This window comes from Oxyura jamaicensis, chromosome 6 (genome assembly GCF_011077185.1).
Source record: "Oxyura jamaicensis isolate SHBP4307 breed ruddy duck chromosome 6, BPBGC_Ojam_1.0, whole genome shotgun sequence".
In the NCBI taxonomy this organism is placed as follows: domain Eukaryota; kingdom Metazoa; phylum Chordata; class Aves; order Anseriformes; family Anatidae; genus Oxyura; species Oxyura jamaicensis.
In genome coordinates, this window is record NC_048898.1 from 15,449,020 (window position 1) to 15,464,363 (window position 15,344).

A 15,344-nucleotide genomic window follows, 5' to 3' on the forward strand; every position below is an offset into this window, starting at 1 on the left:
AAGGGAATAACCACTTTTATAAGTAAACCCAACTGGAAACAGAAACATGTCACGTTCTTCGTTAATTCTACAGCTGGTTCTTCATCTGCAATGAGTAGTGATGCTTGTCTCCTGCTGTATTGTGGTTTGGAAGAGACTTTGGGGGAATGTCAGTGGTTCTTGCATTTTCTGCAGAGCATTTTTTGTCTTCCTAGAAAGAACAGCTTTAATTTCAAGAGAAAAGAGACGAGTCATTCTAAACTCAATGGGTGGCTGCAAATAGCAATAACGGAATTGTGTTTTATGCCTACAACACAGAGTTGAAGTGTGTTGAAAAAGACCTCAGGAAGCTGTATGGTCCATTCAGCAGTTCTGGGAAAAAAAATTATACCTAGCTCATTCAGGCATGTTTGCTTTTAAAAACATATAATAATAACACAGCCTCTAGCGGCAATCTCTCAAATGTTTAAGTCTTCTGTCAGACATTAGAAAAAACATACTTTGCTGCTGTCTTAGCTTGTTGTTTCTATTTCTATCCAGTGTATATGGAGAAAGTAGTTTTTCTTTAGCGTAACTATCTTTTACATATTTGAAGACTGTTATCATGTCTCTTTTTAGCCTTTTTTCTTCAGACTAAACAAACCCAGTTCTTTCACTCTGCTCTCATACGTCATGTTTTTAGACCTCCAGCTCTAGTCTTTTTTTTTTTTCCCTCTCTCCTTTGGACTTTGTCCAGAGACTTAATATCTCTCTTGAAATGGGATGCCCGAAACTGTACGTGGGATTCTAAGGCCATGTTAGCAATAGCTATAGGGGAAAAACTGCTTCAGCTGTCAGACCAAAGTTACTCTTGTTTTGGCAGGTTTCACAGGTGATGGATGTTTAAGCATATTGTTGATGCACATTTGTTTTCTGACACATTATTGTCTCTGACTGCTTTCTGCAGAACTTCTGGCAAGCAAACCGTTTTTCCATCTTGTACTTTTATAGTTGAGGATTCCTATCAAAGTGGGTATTACATTTGTCCTTATTATAATGCAAAAATAAAAGAAGTGTAAAAAACAAACAAACAAAACAGTGTGGGTTCTCCCCAGATTTGTCAAGACCATTTTGGTTTACTATCTGATACTAAAATATGCTTGCAACTCCCTCAGTAACATAACTTAAGAACGATGCTGCATATTGTGCCATGTAGATGGTTAATGAAGCTGTTGAATACTGTTGGAGTCTGGACAAACTTCTCAAGATCTCACTTGATATGTTGTTCCAGTTTGACAGTAACAATTTGGAGTATGTCTTCTCAGTGACTTGTATCCAGAGCTAGCTTACAATCACATAGACACATTTTTTCAAAATCGCTTATGGAAATAGCCTGTAAGATGCTGTCAGAAGCCTTGTTGAAGTTCAGATAGTACGTGCATTATTGCTTCCATGTTCCTTGGACTTGTTATGCTGTATTAATGATATTGTGGTGTTCTGATATAGAGGTAGGTTTTTTTCCTTGACTCGTACTGGCAGTTAGTAATCACCTAGCTACTGCAGTTCCCTGTTATAACCTCTTCTGGATGAATACTTGCTGTGTTGCCTCGGTGTGAGCTGTGCTAGCAACACTGCACCAATCCTGAAGAATTATGCAGATTTTGCACTCGCTTTAATGGGGAAATAAAGTTTTGTTGTTACCGTTTTTGTTGGAAACTGCATTGCAGCACATCCTGCTGTTCTGCAGTGACCGAGCCTGTAGTGGGTCCAGGGCAGAGGATTGCAAGTTACAGCCCTGCAAGGTGAGATGCCTTTTCTCCTCATTCTGCCTGTGCATGGGATATAAAGCAAACCTGTTGAATTTGTTTCTCACCCATTTGCTGCAAGACAGTTGATTCTGGTGTGGTGATTCCAGGCTGCAGCACGCTGACTGTAACACCCCTACTCCGATAAAATAAAGGTTTATTTGGGCAAAAGTAATAGTGGTATTTCCATTTGTTGTTGCTCTTTGTGAAATGACTGCTCTCTGAGTTATCCTCGCATGCCTTCATCAAACCTCAGCCCTAATTATAGGCTCTTGCTCTGTAATTGGGTGTTTTGCTTGTCTTTAGATGCACATTACGGTGAAGGTAATCACAGTGGAGTAATCCTTCAAAGAGCTTAGTGTTGCAGTGTGGTTAGTCCTTGATCTGGAGAGTGTTTCTGTCTCTGGACAGAAGAAAGTTGACCTGAGGCCATTCTTTGACTTCCAAAGATGTTTGGGATCCATACTGTGTTCTCACTGGGAGCCGTCTGTCTGAAAGTGCTGTTACAAGTGGTCACATCAGATGTGATTTCTCTAGAGGAAGGATTTCCTTGACTTTCAACTTGTGTTTTCAATACTCCTGACAGCTTTCTAGAGTATTTGGTGTTCAGGTCCAGAGAAACCATTTGCCAGACACACTCACCAAATACAGCAAAATTGGACAGATCAGCGATCTGTTTTAGAGGGAAGATGGATGCACCAGTTACAAGGATATGGGAGCCTCAGAACGAGGCAGAAAGCAGCACTGCTGAAATGTCCGTGTCTGTAAGCACACAAAATGCAAAATCAGCAGCAAGAGTTGTAAACTTCATTTCAATCAGCCCATGTGTTAGGTAAGTCCTGTAGTTCAGCCACTACCTAGGGATTCTCTGGTGGAGACTTCATTTTTTTTTCCCTTGCTACCTATCAAATACTAGAGCACTGACAGAGCTGGGAACCCCAGTGTCTTCCTGCCCAGATGTGAAATATGCACTGCTGAACATGACCTCTCCTGTTCTAGGACTCCCAAAACAAAGACAATGCAAAATTTGGTAATAATTCTTATTTGTAGTTTTTGAAAACTCTTCTCTAGCATTCCTGTGTTTGTCCACTGTGTTTTTAGATGTTCCCCTTCTCCTTTAAAATTCTCTTTATTATGCTAGTCTAAATATGTGCCTCCTCTTTGGACCTGCCACCAGATGATCTGTCCTCTTTCTTGGTTTTTTTTAACCCAGCTGTACAAAAGTAGCTCTTGAATATCTTTTGTTCATAGCTCAAACTGAGCACTTCATTATTTTTACCTTCTTCAAGTCAGTCATTGTGTCCCAGCTTATTGCAGCCTTTGCTGTGAAGAACTGCCTGCACTTAAGTCTAGAATAACAAAAACATGTTCTAAGAGAGGTTGATAGTAGCCAAGTGACAGAGCCAAATTCTGTTTCTGATTTCTGCCTCCATATCCTTTTCTGAATTGCTTCAGAGTTAATTTCTTTGAGGGAATTTATAGCAGTAGTGAAACGCTGTCTCAGCATCTATCAGAATTATTGCTTTTTCAGGTTTTTCCTACTTGGGAGCTCTTCTCTAAAATATACTTGCAGTTGAATTCTTGTAATTTTAACTTATATCTTCTGGCTTCTTAAATAATGAACTGTGATTTTGGATAATTCCTTATTTAACATAGGGACAAAATGGCCCACAAATCTCGTGTGGATTAGCAGAATCTATTTTGACCCAGTTCAGTTTTATTTCCTTTGACAAGTGGTCTGTCCTCCTAGTACCTGTGTCTCGTGGGAGTGATTTTAATGGATATTTATTTTTTTTAAAAAAAAAAAAAAGCTTCCAGTTTTACAGTCCCTGTGTGTTTAAGTGATGGCTATGATCAAGGTGTAAGTTGCTGTAAGAACCAGGAAAGATTTGGTGCTTCTGCCTGTGGCCCCTTGTTGGCTGGTCCCCCAACACTCAGAACTAAGCCGGGTGGGAAATGGGGTGCATGGCTGAGCCAGCCTTGGTTTTGCTGGCCTAGTGGTGTCAGCCACCACCAAGGTTCCCTCGTTCCTCGCTTGCTCATCATGAGAAACTCCTCTCGCTGAGCAGGCCCTTGCTTTTCCCCACCTCCTGGTGTTTTCCTATCACCTTTTTTTTTTTCTTTAACAAGGGATTTGAATTGCTTCCTAAGTGAGCAAGAAAAAATCTGTAGGCTGTGTTTTACTGTAAACAGCAGATTTCCTTGTTTTCATTTGGCTGCAGCTATCTGGGCTGCCTTTGCAAGTGGGACAGAAAGGATGCCATGCCCAAAGAGTAGCTGAAATGCTAGGAATTCCCCAGTGCTTTGGCCGTACTTGCTCCCTTGTGGCAGCTCGGTGACTCCCAGGTGGGATGCTCCCACACCTGGCCAGCTGTGTCAAACTGCTGCCTGCGATCTCTGTCGCTGGGGGCTGCTTTTCTCAGGTGAAACCGTGGAGAGTTGGAATGGTGGAGGGGAAGAGGCCTTGTGGCAAGAGTCACAAGGTGGCTTTCTTAGCTGTTGAGCTATGGAGCACAGGTCAAGCCAAGGTGTTGTTGGCTTGGCACCTTTAAGCTGCTCTCATCCTGTGAGCTGCAGGTTGCCATTTACTACCTGCCTGGCTGCGAGCAGGCTCCCCAAAACTCCAGGCAGTCCAGCTTCTTATTTCTCCTCCTTCCTTCCATTTCTTTCACTAGCTATTGCTTATTTACCCTTTGTTTTCTCCTTTCTGCATCCTCTGCCTGTAGTTTTTCCTGTAGTTTATAAGAAGCATTTCTCCATAATCCTCCTCAGTTTGGGGCTGGAGTGACAACTGTTTTCTTCCTTGGTGGGGAAGTGTTTATCCTGTATGTCTGTGTGGTCTCTGCTAGTGAGATGTTCGGGTGACATTATTCATCTGTCTGGCTGGGAGATTTAGCTGTACTCAAGCAATTCCTTAAAAAATAAAATAAAAAAATCAAGTGGGATGACAGCCAGACTCATTGGGCTTAAACTCAACAACACTGCAGAAGGCAGAGGAGGAGGATTCCCCTTCTGCGTTTTCCCCGGTTGGAATAGCACCGAGGCAAGGGAAGGGCCCTCCCTTGCGGCTGCCCCTGCTCGAGCACTGAACAGGTGCTCCCCACAGGCTGTTTGTCCCTGATGATGGAAATGTGAGTAGCAGAGCCGCAGAGCCTCGTGAGGGACCTAAAATTTGTTGTGGGTTCTGTTTTAAAACATTGTATTTATTCTAATGAAGTGGATGTTCTCTTTGTATTTTCTTTGAGATACCACAAGTTGGCTGGTTGTTGTTACTCGATTTTATTTTAGCAAATGTTCCAGTGTAATATTTGTGGTTATCAGAAGCGCTTTGCTTATCTGGTAGGCGGATAATCGGAAATTAATAACAACAGCTCTGGATGGCCGTGATTGCCCTGTTATCAGGAGAGTAGGAAATATTCCTGCTAACGCGCTCCTTTGGCTCATGTAATGTTTGAGTAGGGCATAGTGAGGGTTACGGATCATGTACTGAACTTCAGCCTCACACTACAGGCTCTGCAAAACGAAAGAAAAAATAACGTGTTGTTGGCAGTGCAATGTTTAAAGGCGCTTTGAATGTGTTCTGTCTTTTTTTTTTTTTTTTTTTTTTTTACTTTTTTATCTCTGCAGAAGGACGGGTTTCTCAACAGGAAGGATACTTTTCTCCCTACAGCTTCTGTCTGGGCTGTGGATTGCTGTGCACCCCCAGGGAGGGCACTGTCGCGACCTTATTATTTAGGGTCAGAGCGTTAAAAAGGTTTCAGCGAGAACAACGTGGAAGAAAAAAAAAATTGTGTGTGTGGCATTTCATGCTCCCACAGGACTCTTCCTTGTCTTCCCTTGCAGAGCCTTCAGCAGCCTGGTTCTGCCTGAACGGAGCAGTGTTAACAAGCCCCTCTTCTCTTACATTTTCCAAAGCTTTAAAACTGCAATTGGTGTGAAATGCTGTGGGCCTGGGGAGATAGCAGCAAGCTGGTATATATCCAGCATCCTCTAACTGCTCTGTGGCAGATTCAGAGGGAGGAGGAAGGAATCCGTGATCCTGAGGGACTGGTTAGCAGCAGCACGCTCTGTCCTGTTAGCTAACTGTCCTGCTGCTGTTAGTTACTGCTGCAACAAAGCTGGTCATTAGCTGCCGGAACTGATGATTTCTAGAGGATTATTTGCATTACACAATTTAATGCTCTTTAATAGCAAATTTTTAATTAAAAGGAGAGTCCTTTTGGAAGCAGCCTGAGCAGCTGCAGCTGAATTCTGCGTGTTTAATGTAATTAGAGCAACAGCTGGGGTGGGAGCTGAGCACCCAGCTCCCAGGCAGTCGCAGGTTGGTGGTGGCTCCTCGCGGGACGGCCGTCCCAAGCGATGCGAGCCGTGCGGGAAGCGAACCAGCGTGCGGCCAGGCTGGGGGGCGGTGGGGCACTTCCCAGCCCGGCTCTCCGGCTGGTGAGCAGCTGGGGCACTGGGATGTGGGTGGCAGCCATCTGCAGCAGCTCACTCGTCACTTGTGCTGCCACAGACGGTGGCGCTCTGTTTGCAGCCTGCCGGGCCGTGTGGATTTGTATCTGTAGTTGCAGTATCTTCTGGCACAAGGAAGAACATCTTTTGGAACAGGGCATCAGTCAGCTTTTAGCCTCCAATTTTTTTTCTGCTACTGGCATGCTTTGTCTTTTGAAATATGCCCCTTGTGGTATCTCTTTCTTCCTCCCTTTCTCTGTGATACAGGCAAATGTCTGGCTGGAAACTGCTGCGAAGTGAAGCTGCGGCTGTTGGTAATGAGTGGCTCATCTTCTAATAGCATCTTTCGGTCCAGGAGATCCCAGAGCACTTTTAAGTTTGCACTACTAAGTCCATGTGAAAGAATTAGAGCACTGCAATTACCATGGCCCAGGAGACACCCAGAAATCTCTGTTGCCTTGTATTGGCTCTGCTGCAGGTACTGCAACGAAGGCGACTTAATTTGAGAGCCCCTTAATTTGAGAGCTGTTACATAATCACAGCACACAGTCTTCGGTGGTGCAGAGGTGGTTGGCCAATGGTGTGCTGTATTTTCTGATAGCATCCAAATGCTTTACGCTGTAGGATCACTAGAAAACCTAGATTTAGCTTCCAAGGTCAATGTATCTTATCCAGGAGTGTCCTTAAGGACAGGCAAAGACCATCGGTATATAGGAGCAAGCGTGTCTCAGCCTGTTACCTTTTCCTAAGCAGAGATGAACAATTGTGAAGAAAACAGGAATCATCCTGTGAAACTTCTTTTGCTTGTCTATTTGCCTTGTGCTGCAACTTTGGTAACTGCTTTGCTTGCAGTTTACTTGCAGCAGGTTGCCAGAAACCACAGTGCCCAAGGAGAGCCAGCCTGCCCCTGCAGCAGGCCGAGCCCCCGGCAGCCCCCCTGCGCCCCTTGCTGGGGTCTGGACATGGCTTACGGGGCAGCACTCATCCTGGGGGCTTGGGAGGCAGGCCCAAGCTCCTGGCCTGCTGTTCTGGAGAGGAGAGTAAATGGTGATCATATTCAGCACACCAGGCAGAGCAAAGGGAAGGTATGGGTCACATGAAGGCTAGCCATAATCTGATTGTGACCCTGATGTTAATTGGCCTTTGAAAAGCGACCCTTTACAAATAAGATGCCAGTTGCCTTTCAATGTATTCTTATATTCTTGTTGTTTAGCTGTACCTCCATAAAAATTGAAAGCTGTCTTCTGATTTCTTAGTGATTTGCTTTAACTTTTGCATTTGCTGTCTTGCTTTGCGTGACTCAGCAGCGAACTGCGCTGGCTGTTAGGCTGGCACTGGTTGTTTTCAGGGAGCCTTTCCTCCTATCGTTGGGTGCTCTGCATCATGCTGGGGCTTCAGGGAGCTGCGGCTGCCTGTACAGGGTCACTTAATTCAGGAAGGGCTTACAAAACATGGTGTGATTGTTTTTCACTAAAAAGCTTTGTTTTCTGTAGCTAATAGCATTGCTTATCGATGTGTTTTGTTTTGTTTTTTAAGTGTATGTGCATGAGGCTATTGAAGTACCTTAAAGTATCAGCTGGAAGTTTTGTTCTTGAGGCAAGACTTCCAGGGAGACCCTGAAGATGGGGCAGAGAAAAAGTAATGTTCACAGCATGTGCTCTTAGGCAGTCCTTGAACTCCTGGTGCCCAGCTGCTGGGAGGTTCAGTGAGCATAGCCTGTCCCCCTGAGCCACTCGCTGTGGTATCAGGCTCTTTGAAATGCTCTGGGTTGCATTAGGGCATCAGACCCACACACAAAGCAGAGAAAATGATTTGCATTAACTTATACTGGGCAGGGTTGAAGATGTGGGTTTCTGAGAAAGGGGGTGGCTTGGTCTCCCTGTTTTTCTGTTGTTAGTTACTTTTTCCAAGAGGCCAGCTTTGTGGGTAATACTTTCTGTAGTGGCAGTACCAGTTCATGTAGAATGAGAGCTGTAGTTTGCTTGTGTTGAGTCCGGAGAGGAGACAGAAAATTAAGCTCAAACCAGTCAGCTAGGCTGTGCCTTGCGTGTAGTGATGCATGGCAGCTCTTCAACGGTGCAGCTACAGGTGTGCGTTTAAAGGAGGGGCGGTTTTAGGCAGCAGCCTGTTGTTACAGAGGTGGAGTACTGCTCTGGTACCAGCCTCGGGACTCCATCTGAAGAAAGTTACTGGTTTTGTGTCCTGCTAAAAAACCTTGAGTTGTCAAGATACCGTACTGAAATCTCCGCTTACATAGGATCTGTGTGCTTCTTGGAGGTAGCATCCAAGGGGTGACGGCTGCTTTCTCTTGCCTGACAGGCCCTTAGCACCTGCCGGGATGGTTGCAGAAGACATTTCTACCGAACTCTCACTGATTTGTCTCCTTTGCTTAGCAGCTGTCCTGGCATTGCTTTCTCGTACTGTGGTTTTTATTTATTATTTCTGAAGATATGTGTAAGACTTGAGTCTTACAGAGTTAATAATATAATTGGGGACTGTACGAGCCCTCTATGCTTGGTGCAGATCGGGCTTATTTCTCTGTTCTAACTAAAACCTTGGGCAAAGTCTTTCACCATATCCTGTAACTGATTTAGAGCCTCGTTGTCTGACTTCTGTTTTCTTTCTTACTCTGCTCGTTTGTGCCTGCTAACCTTCATAGTAAGTGCTCTTTCTTCCACCAGAGACCTTTGACATGGGAACAGTCATAAGGTGACCCGAGTGTGCGTGGTGTTGGCAGGGGCTGATGTTCTACATCTGTAAGAATTCCTGTGGTAACAGTGGTTGGCTGGGAAGGAAGCACGGTTTGAATTGCTGCTTCTGGGCGACAGAATCAGCTAATAGAAATAATCTGCCTCATCCTCTGGTGAATAGAGTGAGGTCAGGTTCCTTTGGCAAGTACCAGGCTCCTCTGTAGTTTGGTTGCCCTTTGGGAGCCCCCGTGTTTCTGTTGTGTGATTTCCCTGTTGCTGGGACCCGAGGCGCTGTGCGGGGTGTGCGTTGGCCAGGCCTGCTGTGCTAGGCACAGGCATCCCTGCTCCCTGGCGAGAGCCAGAGGAGGGGTCTGGGATATTTCTGAGGAAAAGGATAGCTGGATTAGGTTTTGTTTATTTTGGTTTAATCACTTTTCTGTATGCGTAGTCAGTTTTCATGGCTAGTGTGGAAAAGGCACCGTGTGCTCTTGCTGTGCCCCCACCAGGTATTGCTTTTGCATCTCCCCATCAACACTAGTGGGTAGCAGGTGTGGGCTGCGAGTGAAAGCCACAAGAGTTTTGGTATGTTCAGGCTTGTCTTAATCTTTCTCTACTCCCCTCATTGGCACCCCCTCCACACTTAAAGCCTGGTGTTTTGAGCTGCTGTTCATTATTCCTCTGCGGGGTGGTGGTGCCCACTGCCATCTTCCCTATTGCTCTTCTTGTTTCCATTACTCGCTGAGCTCTGTTACCTCAGCACATTAAATGCTGGCAGATTTTGTTCAGCACTGCTCTGGGCTGTGGCAAGGAAGCAGCTCCCTTGTTAAGCTAATGGCTCCTCCTGCCCCCAAGGCCCACGCTCTTCTTCTGCGGTGCGGCTGTAGGGTGATGTACGGCTGTAGGGTGATGTACGGCCTTGCTACTGAGGAGCCAATAAATACAATTCTCTGTCCTATCACGGTTCCACACCTAACTACACAAACAGCATCTGGCTGACCTTGAAGGCTCTTTCTGCTGCCTCTGCCAGTCTTTGCCAGCTGAGTTGCTACTTCCTTCCTTTTTCAGAACGTGTCTGACAAAATCAATTTCCTCAGGACAGAGCAATAGCGCCAATCAGCTCGTCTCTGTGTTATTTTCTGATGTAACTTGCTGTCTGCGTCTCTGTGTCAAAGTTGATAGCTCACAATTTCTCCCTCCTACCTGCAGACGTACTTGCTGCTCCTTGTTCCCAGCCCCTGCTCTCAGCCTGCTGGTGGCTGCCCTCCTCCTCTGTCAGGGGTTTGTCTGTGCTGCCTTCCCCTGGACTCACCGTTTCTGGCAGCACTTTGCTGACCTTCCAGGTGCCAGAGGGAGGAAAATGCTTTCTTGCATGCCGAGCATCACCTGACGTGACCTTATTAGCACATTCAGCTTTCCTTGAAGTTTCACCATCTGTTCCGTATTCCCTTTTCACAGTGTTCCTTCACAGACTTCTGACCGTGTCCTGGGCCTCAGCTCTTGCTCGTGTGGCTGTCTCGTGCGTATACATCACACAGTCTTGTGCATTGCAGGGAAAACCTCGTGGCATCGGGGTGAAAACCTGCCCTGTGCTGGAAATCCAAGTGCTTGTTATTACAAGTTATTACATTATTCTTATTATTATAAGAAGTTATTACAAAGGAGACTAAAACTGCTTACATGGTAGAGATTTTCATTTTAGTTGTCTGTTTTTCTGAGAATTATTTAAGGAACTCAATTCTTAAAGGTAATGTGTCCCTGTTTTCATGCTGTGGGAGCTGTTGTACCTGAAACACCTGCCGTACTGTTCTGTAAGTGTACGCGCTTGTTGGCAGCATCGTGCCCCGTGGAATACTTCTCCCAGACCCCTGCAGTTAGATGCAGAGGAAATGCTGAGGAGAGGAGCTTGGCCGAGGGACCAGTACAGAGCTTGCGGACTAAGGCTGAGAAAAACAGGAGCATACAGGAAAGGAAAATAAGGAAAGCAGGCCCTGCTTTTAGGGAAGGTACTGGAAGTGGTCTGCACCGCTGTGCTGCGCTCAGTTCATGTGTGTTTGTGTGCATGTGGAAGGATGCCTTTGCAAAGGAGAGTTGCAAAGAGGATTAAAGGAGAGCACTGAGAACATTTGCAAAAGCTGAGATAGGAGCCTGTGCCAAGTGCCGGTTTGAAACGGTCCCAAGATGGTGCTGGTAGCAGACATCACAGGCTGTAAGAGGTGCAGGCTGACCTCTTGATGCTGGCGGAGATAAAATCGTCGTGTTGGGAAAAGCCAGGACAGCTCACCTGTGTTTTCTGTGGGAAAGAAGGGAAGACGAGGAAGGGATGCAAGGTACCAGCAAAGCGACAGAGCACAATAGCTGTCTTTTTCTTGTACAGATGAGAACAGTGGTGTGACTTCAGTCAGTAGTCAATTACGGAGCGTTGCAGGGGCTGAGACCCAGCCTGGGCTGAGCTGGTTGTGTGAATCGATAGGGAAATCCTGTAGATGGAGTCATGTGAACGGCTCCTGTCCTAGGCGGGGAGTTGTGCTTTAGGGATAGAGTCAAACAGCATTGCTCGCTCGGGACTCTGATGGGCAGGGCAAACAGTGATGTTTTCCAGCAGGGGAGAAAAGCAAAAAGGAGTGTGGGGGGTAGCAACGTGAAATGAAGAGCTCAGTTTTTCCTCTGGGGTTGGAATTAGTACCTAGAATTGGGCTAGAATTAGTCTAAAAACATCAAAGAAAGTGATGTTTTGATTCAGAGAGGAGGAAATGACACTGGAGGAGAAATGCATCTCTGCTGGCTGCATGGATGCAGTTATTGTTATTGCCTGCTTGTGACATGGGGGAAGGAGGACAGAGTCCAGGAGCCCTCGCAGCACCCAGGGACAGCAGCCCATCATGGGGGCAGCTCAGTCCTGGTGGTGAAGGGGGCAAGCAAGGGGAAAAAATAGAGGTTAATTTAGGAAATGGGAGCCAGAACTAGGAGGGGACAGGCAAGGAACCTGAGGGTGGTTGGCATTTTAAGAGGGGGAGTGTGATCAGATATGTCCATGGTAACAAATGCATCAGAAAAAAAAAGAGACGGAAGTGGGTCTGAATTTTGGGTAAGGGTTTGGAGTGTAAGTCAGAATGAAGTCAGGAAAAGGAAGTAAAGGGAAGGTGCTGGATTCGTTGAGCTTTGTGGATGAAAGGCAGAAGGGAGATGGACAGCACAGACCTGCAGCTAGGGTTGGAAAAGGATTTTAGTTCTGCTGTTTGTTTGGTTGTGTTTTTTTATTATTATTATTATTTTATTATTTTTTCTGTTTGGAGATTTTGAAAAGGAGCTGGGGAAATAAGAATGGGTAGGGAGAGACTGCAAAATATGTGCATGGAGGAAAGAGTGGGTAGATGTGAAAGGAGGGCTCTGAAGCATTTGAATGCCTTTGACCATTCGTTCTTCTCTGAGTTTGTTTTGACGCTGGGGAGGGGTGGGTGTATGTGAAGGACACCCATCTGTTCCTTTGAGATAACAGAAGGAAACAGGTCACTAAGTGAGCACACAAAGTGAAGGACGGGGAGGATTAATAGACTGATTGGGTTGAGGGAGAACTTAGTCCTGTGGCTAGGTTTGATTTGTGAAGTGTCATATTTGCTCCACGCTCAGTACATCTCCATTTCTTGGTTGTGTTTTCGCAGTTCGGCTCCATGACAGTATTTCAGAAGAAGGTTTCCATTACCTCGTCTTTGATCTGTAAGTGTCTTTCTTCGGCTTTGATGCTTCATCAACGACACAAACATGCAGATGGTTGACTAAGAGTGGAATAAAAAGCACCTGAATAATATAATTCACCTTTCTCTTCCATGACCTGCATGTAACTAGTCCACTTGGCAAAAATCCATTTCCTGTGTGGCAGGGAAAAAAAAAGCTCCTGGCTGCAGGTGTGGGATGGCAAAGGGCAGCTATCTTGTGCAGGGTGGCTACGTGTGACCTTTGTCCCTGAGGCAGTCTGCAGGGATCAGAGGAGGACTCCCCTGCCCCACCTTGGTGTTTAGAGCGCTGTAGAAGGGCATGGGCGATTTGGGTGCAGTGCATCCTCAGTGCCCTGTATGCTGCTGGTGCAGTGATGGCCTGGGGGTCGCATGCATGTGCCACTGCTGGCTGTGGAGCCCTGCTCTGGCTCTCCAGTGCCACGGGTTGCTGCAGAGGCTGCTCGGGGCCGGCTTCAGCAGGGCTCCTTGGGAAAGGGCACAGGCAGGGAGGCAGCGCACGTCCCATGCAGCCTCCTAGCCAGCCACAGGCAGGCTCTGTCATGTCCCTTCTCTTACACTGCAGGGTTACTGGTGGGGAGCTCTTTGAAGATATTGTTGCCAGAGAATACTACAGTGAAGCAGATGCCAGGTAAGACTGTTTCCAGACCCTTGTGTGTGTGTGCCATGTGTGTTGGCAAGCGGGATGAATTTCAGACTGCTGTTGAGCATGGCTTTGCTCTGAAACTCTTGCTCCCTGTCTGGAAAAAGCAACTCCTCTTTCTGCCATTGGCATAAACTATTGTCACTGGTCAGCCTGACTCACTGCAGCTCTAGCCCTTGCTGCCTGCAGACGCTGCTGTCTCGGTGTGCTCTTTGCTGGGAGACCTGTTGCTAGCGGCTTTGTCTGCCTCTGACCTTTCTGGTGGCTGGTGACAGCGTGTCCTTAGTGAGCAAATGCAGGGCAGAGCTGTCCTCTGGGTGTGTGAGAGCGGCGGCTGCTTGGCCTCTGCCTTCCCATGGCAGAGCTTCCAGTGATGTGCCACTGCTTTTGGGCAGAGCCATTTAATTTGTCTGTGTCTAGGTAATGGTTTATGGGGTGGGAGGGGAAAGGAGACTTTGAAGGCTAGGGTTCTGTGAGAGCCCTCTGACGGTAAGCTGATGGTTGCAGTGAAAAAAGGCATAATAAGTGCCTTTCTTTTTCAATGTTAAAAAGATTTTAAGCTGTGCCCTTCTCTTTCTGAGTGTTCCCCCTCTCTCCCATGTGTGAGCTTCCTGAAATGGACTGTACTTGTCCATGTGCTGTTAATTCAGAGTGAGAGGCCTTGTGCAGCACAGCTGAGGGTGCCCCTGACCCGTCTGTCTGTTGGAGCACCTGGAAACAGATCTGGGGTTAGGCAGCTCCTGTTCTGCTCTAGCGGGGCCTGGGAGTGGCCTGCTGCTGATGTTTCACTTCTGCTTATTCTGTAGCCGTGATCTCATCCCCTGCTAACCCTTGCTGTAGTGGGAATTAGAGGAGCTGTGAGAGGAGAGGGGTAAGAAGGGGCAGTGGGCGTTGCTGCAGGGTGAGTTGGGCAGGCAGTGGTGTGAGGAAGCTCGTCCTGAAGGGGTTAGCCCAGCAGGTTGGGGAGGAGCTGTGCTGCAGGGAGTGCAGCACGCCTTTCCTGACTGCAGGGCAGGAGAGAGTATGGCCTGGCGTGTTCGTGTGGGAGCTCCTGTGCAGTGTGGGGGTGCTTATTTGCTTGCCCTATGGCTGCTTATGGCCTCTTTCTTCTGGGCGTTGCACAATGCTCTCAAATGAGGGGTTGCACCACGCGCTCTGCTGGCGAGCTGTCTGCTGGTGGGGAAGGCCCCTGGGCTTGGCTCTGGTGGTGCTCCTGAGAGGTGTGAAAGGCCTGTAGACATCTTCATTGGGGTGTAGGGATGTTGCAGGCACAGCATCTGGGACAGATAGACAACCACTCAACCAGTTCCACCTTGAAGATGGGAAGTTCTGAGGTTATCACCATCAGCCTTGCCCCTCTAGCCAGTGCCTGTTCCCTAAAATGGTGAGGAGCTGGCAGAGACTGACACTTCTCAGGAAAATTTTGGCTAGGCTAGGGGAAAAGGAAAGCTGTCTGTAGCTGTATGAGCCTTCCTGGGGGCACTCAGCCCTCTGACTTGCAGCAGGCCAGGTCCCGCAGTGCCCACGGGATGACGGAGTGAAACTCCTCCCTTTCTCTCCCCATGCTGAGCTGAATTCCAGAGCAGGCTGGGAGAGCGAGGGAGTGAGCTCTGTGCCAATCCGCCGTGCTTGGCTCGCCTGGGACACCTCACACTTTTGCCATTTTTGGCCAGAAAATCTCTCTCGCTGAGACTCGGCTGTTCTAATTATACATTTTTGTTTTGGGAGCGGGGAGATATTCATGGACTCCGACCCTGAGGGTTGTGCTGCCAGCTCCGGAGGGGCGGGGGTAGCAAATACACAGTGCTGCACCTCGTCTCCTCTTTCTCCCCTCACCCTCTTCCCATCTTTTCCAGTAGCCAGTTTGCCTTCCTTGAAATATTTCTAATTGATTCTCCTGAGTGGAGCAGAATTGGGTGAGGGACTGGTCCTGCAGCGAGAAACCCGGGACAGAGCCATCTGAGTTGCCCACGTCTGGGTGCTTACTGCCCAGCCATGCAGCGTGCCCCAACCCCTGCTCCTTTCCAAGTCCATCTATGAGCCGGGTGAATCTTTAGCACAATGG

At 47.3% G+C, this 15,344-nt stretch overlaps 1 protein-coding gene across 16 annotated transcripts in view; it reads left to right on the forward strand.

Moving 5' to 3' along the window:
• The window catches only part of CAMK2G (calcium/calmodulin dependent protein kinase II gamma), a 111,235-nt gene that overhangs the window by 51,402 nt on the left and 44,489 nt on the right, over window positions 1-15,344 (forward strand). For all 16 annotated transcript variants that reach the window (XM_035329762.1, XM_035329745.1, XM_035329749.1 and 13 more), the window contains 2 exons: window positions 12,565-12,619; window positions 13,202-13,267. In XM_035329762.1, the coding sequence (XP_035185653.1) occupies window positions 12,565-12,619; window positions 13,202-13,267 (121 nt within the window). The remainder of the gene's footprint in view (window positions 1-12,564; window positions 12,620-13,201; window positions 13,268-15,344) is intronic.